The sequence below is a fragment of the Phaethon lepturus genome, unplaced genomic scaffold (assembly GCF_000687285.1).
Source record: "Phaethon lepturus isolate BGI_N335 unplaced genomic scaffold, ASM68728v1 scaffold18049, whole genome shotgun sequence".
In the NCBI taxonomy this organism is placed as follows: domain Eukaryota; kingdom Metazoa; phylum Chordata; class Aves; order Phaethontiformes; family Phaethontidae; genus Phaethon; species Phaethon lepturus.
This window is the reverse complement of record NW_010565849.1, coordinates 4,515-7,620: the sequence shown is the minus strand read 5'-3', so window position 1 is coordinate 7,620 and position 3,106 is coordinate 4,515. Positions and strand designations below refer to the sequence as shown.

Here is a 3,106-nt window from a genome sequence, read left to right as displayed (position 1 = left end):
TCTTTCCCTCAAGAAATCACTTAGGAATACCATCAGTTTTCTGAATAGTCACTAAGACCCCCAAGTCAGCTTGTCTCTATATCAGCTTCATATTAATTTAAATATCTGCACTCTGAAAATTGAATGTATGTGTGAATAAAGCCAAGACTTCCCCTGAAACTGTAAATAGGAAAGAAGAGATGACAAGCATACATAGACACAAGTAATTTGTTACTCAGTTATATTACAGCTATTTACTGTATATATGTACCCATAATATTTGTTTACACTGGCTTTTTAATTACATGGATTCTTGGATATTACCAGGCAGTGCTACACATCAGTGTTACAGTACTTGATGTACTATTTGTGCAAAGCATTATAACTCTGAAGCACAGTAGGAGATACGCTTTTACCTCTTATGCCATTATGACCTACAGAAGTTGAATGGTGCAAGTAAGGATCAATAAAAATCTGAATTTCAACAAGTGACTGCCTTATCTTCAGTGTGTTTTTAAAAATTATCTGAACTTACGCCCTTGGTTTGGCCTTTAACCGTTATCTCAGCGTCTTTTCAACTCTAACCCTACAATGTTAGAAGTGGCTATCATTGCAGAGTGAAATCCAGGAAAACAAATAGGATATGCAGGTAAAAAGATTTCTGACCACCCTGGTTTTTTTCCCCAGAAGAATATTTCATGTTTCCATGAGTTCAAAGAGGACACAGAACCTAGAACAGACATTGTAACCTTAAAAATTAAACTCAGAATGGTTAATGATCCTATTGATTAAATATTGGCTACTCAGTTTTGAACAGATAATATTGTAAAGCTTCTAGATAACTGTTGTGGAACTTGTCATTAAACTGGATTTTGCTATTGCTCTTATTTTACTTATTCTCATTAATGAAAAAAAATTGTTCAATGAATTTCTTCAAAAAATAACTGCACAATTAATTTAAAAATTTAAATACTCACTTGAAAGCAGTCTTCTGCCACTTCAACATCATTTTGGGAGGGTGGATAACCTACAGAAAAAGTAAAAAACCCCACAAAATAGTCAAGGTTATTTTCTTTTTATTTACAGTCTACTGCTTCTAGTAGTCCACACCATCCTTCAATATCCAGCAACGATGACATAAATATGCTTGTTTGCTTTTCTAACCAGTAGATCACTGTATTTCAAGCTGATTTTGAAAAGTACCATTCATTTCTACTTTCTGTATTTTATATACTGAGTATTCCTAGCCACACTCCTCTCTCTTGTTCACACCTTTCTTGTAAAAGCATTTTCAAAGTGTCATCAGAAGTCAGAAGCAAGGGAGTATATTCTTGTTAAGGTAGCATTTTGAAAATTAAAGGCAGATACATTTGCTTGGCATGAATGCACACTGTACTATATTTTGCTATAAATCAGCAGAAATTGGAACTATGAGACCCTAAGAGAGAAAAGGATTCATATGTTCTCTAATTATTTCTCTTGCAGGAATATGAGTGATGTCAGCACAATTCAAAAGAAGTCATTCTAGTATATCAAAAAGCATTTCCCTTCAGAAACATGTTTCTCCTTTTGCAAATATGATAACACAAAATAAATCCTTAAATTTACAGCACAGAGTATTTTGTTTAAATTTCTCCCTTTGAGTTACTTTTTACAAGCCTGAAAGAGATATTCTTTCCTTTCAATAGACACCTGTTCTCTTCCCCCATCCAGCAATATATTTATCATATTTTCAGCTCAGAATTGAGGCTTGATGTTCTTCCTCAGTTTGCCCACTAGTTTCCATGAGGTCAGTGAAGCTCTGGAACCAGTTAGACTTATTACTATTAGAGTAAATTCTTCTACCGTCCCATAAAAACCTGTCCTCAGAACTACTCTGTCAGCTGTTAGTAAACAAACAAAACTATTAACTGAAAGTATGTGCAGATAAAACGAGAACTCAACAGGCCTCAAATCATTCAACTTCATAGCTTATCCTCTAAGAACACAGAAGCTGTAACAAGCTTCTGAGAAGAAGATCCAAGTAAGACACTATAACACTCTAGCTTCCTCCATTTCTTCATCTCTAAAAAAAAAACAAAGAGGCAATGCTTTATTATGTAGGGATGTGTCGGGGAATTACCTTATTAGTGTTTGTGAAACAATTTAAGACACTTGGATGAATGGCGGCTTAAAAATGCCAGAAGTGCTACTTAAAAACTGTTAAAATCTCAATACGCTATAGATCAATCCACACCCTTAAATACTGTCAGCATTGATGTTATGCAAAGTACTTTGACTTAACTCATCTACTAAACACTCGACACCACCCCCCGCCACCAACCCTTTATCTGAAACACATACCTTGTGAAATATCCTCTACTGCTCTCCGAATACCTCTGTCAAATGCTCTTGCATCAGCAGGACTCTGAAATGTGAGGCCAAACTTTTTGTCATCAATCTTCCAGTGGTAAAAGGTAGGAGTAACTTTGTTGTAAACGAGGTCCTTCTTTAATGTGCATTCCAAGACCACCTTCCAGAAAGAAGATGGGAGGAAAAGATATCACTGATTAATACAGATGAAATTTGAGAACAAAATGCAGTCTTCATAAATTACCTTCATTACTTCATGAAAACATACATCATAATAGCAGATAAAAGTCTGTTTAAATTTCTTCTTGTTACATAGATGTACCTTTAACTGTTTCCATTATGGCCAAATTATTCACTAACAGTTGCTGAGGGGTGGTATGGGTTAAGGACACTAGTTGTACACCAGGTGAATCTTCCCAGCCTCTAAAGTATGTCATACCTGCAGCAAGCGCTTCTGTCAGTACAGATGTGCTAGATGTTCAGCAAATGAAATAGGCCATACACCCCAAAAACATTACTGGGCAGATATCAAGTATTACTGTATCACTGGGAATTTTATTAATATGCTTATTCTATAAAATTTTTGAGCACTGGACTAACTTAATGATGCTTTCAGGCCACATCATTTTTCTCCAAGAACAGCTACTAGACAAGAGAAAATAATACAGGAGAATTGTTTTAAAAACTGAAATTAATCAAAACTAAAATCTTTTGGAACGTATTAACACCTGTAGCTAGACACAAAGATATTTATAGCTTACATTAAACTATAATG

General features: G+C 34.9%; 1 protein-coding gene across 1 annotated transcript in view; it reads right to left on the bottom strand.

Annotated features, from left to right (window-relative positions):
- The window catches only part of SPRED1 (sprouty-related, EVH1 domain containing 1), a gene marked incomplete at its 5' end in the record, with an annotated part of 16,892 nt that extends 14,401 nt beyond the window's left edge, over window positions 1-2,491 (bottom strand). The window contains 2 exons of the mRNA XM_010295312.1: window positions 957-1,006; window positions 2,323-2,491. Coding sequence (XP_010293614.1) covers window positions 957-1,006; window positions 2,323-2,491 — 219 coding nt within the window. The remainder of the gene's footprint in view (window positions 1-956; window positions 1,007-2,322) is intronic.
- Window positions 2,492-3,106: the final 615 nt, after the last annotated feature.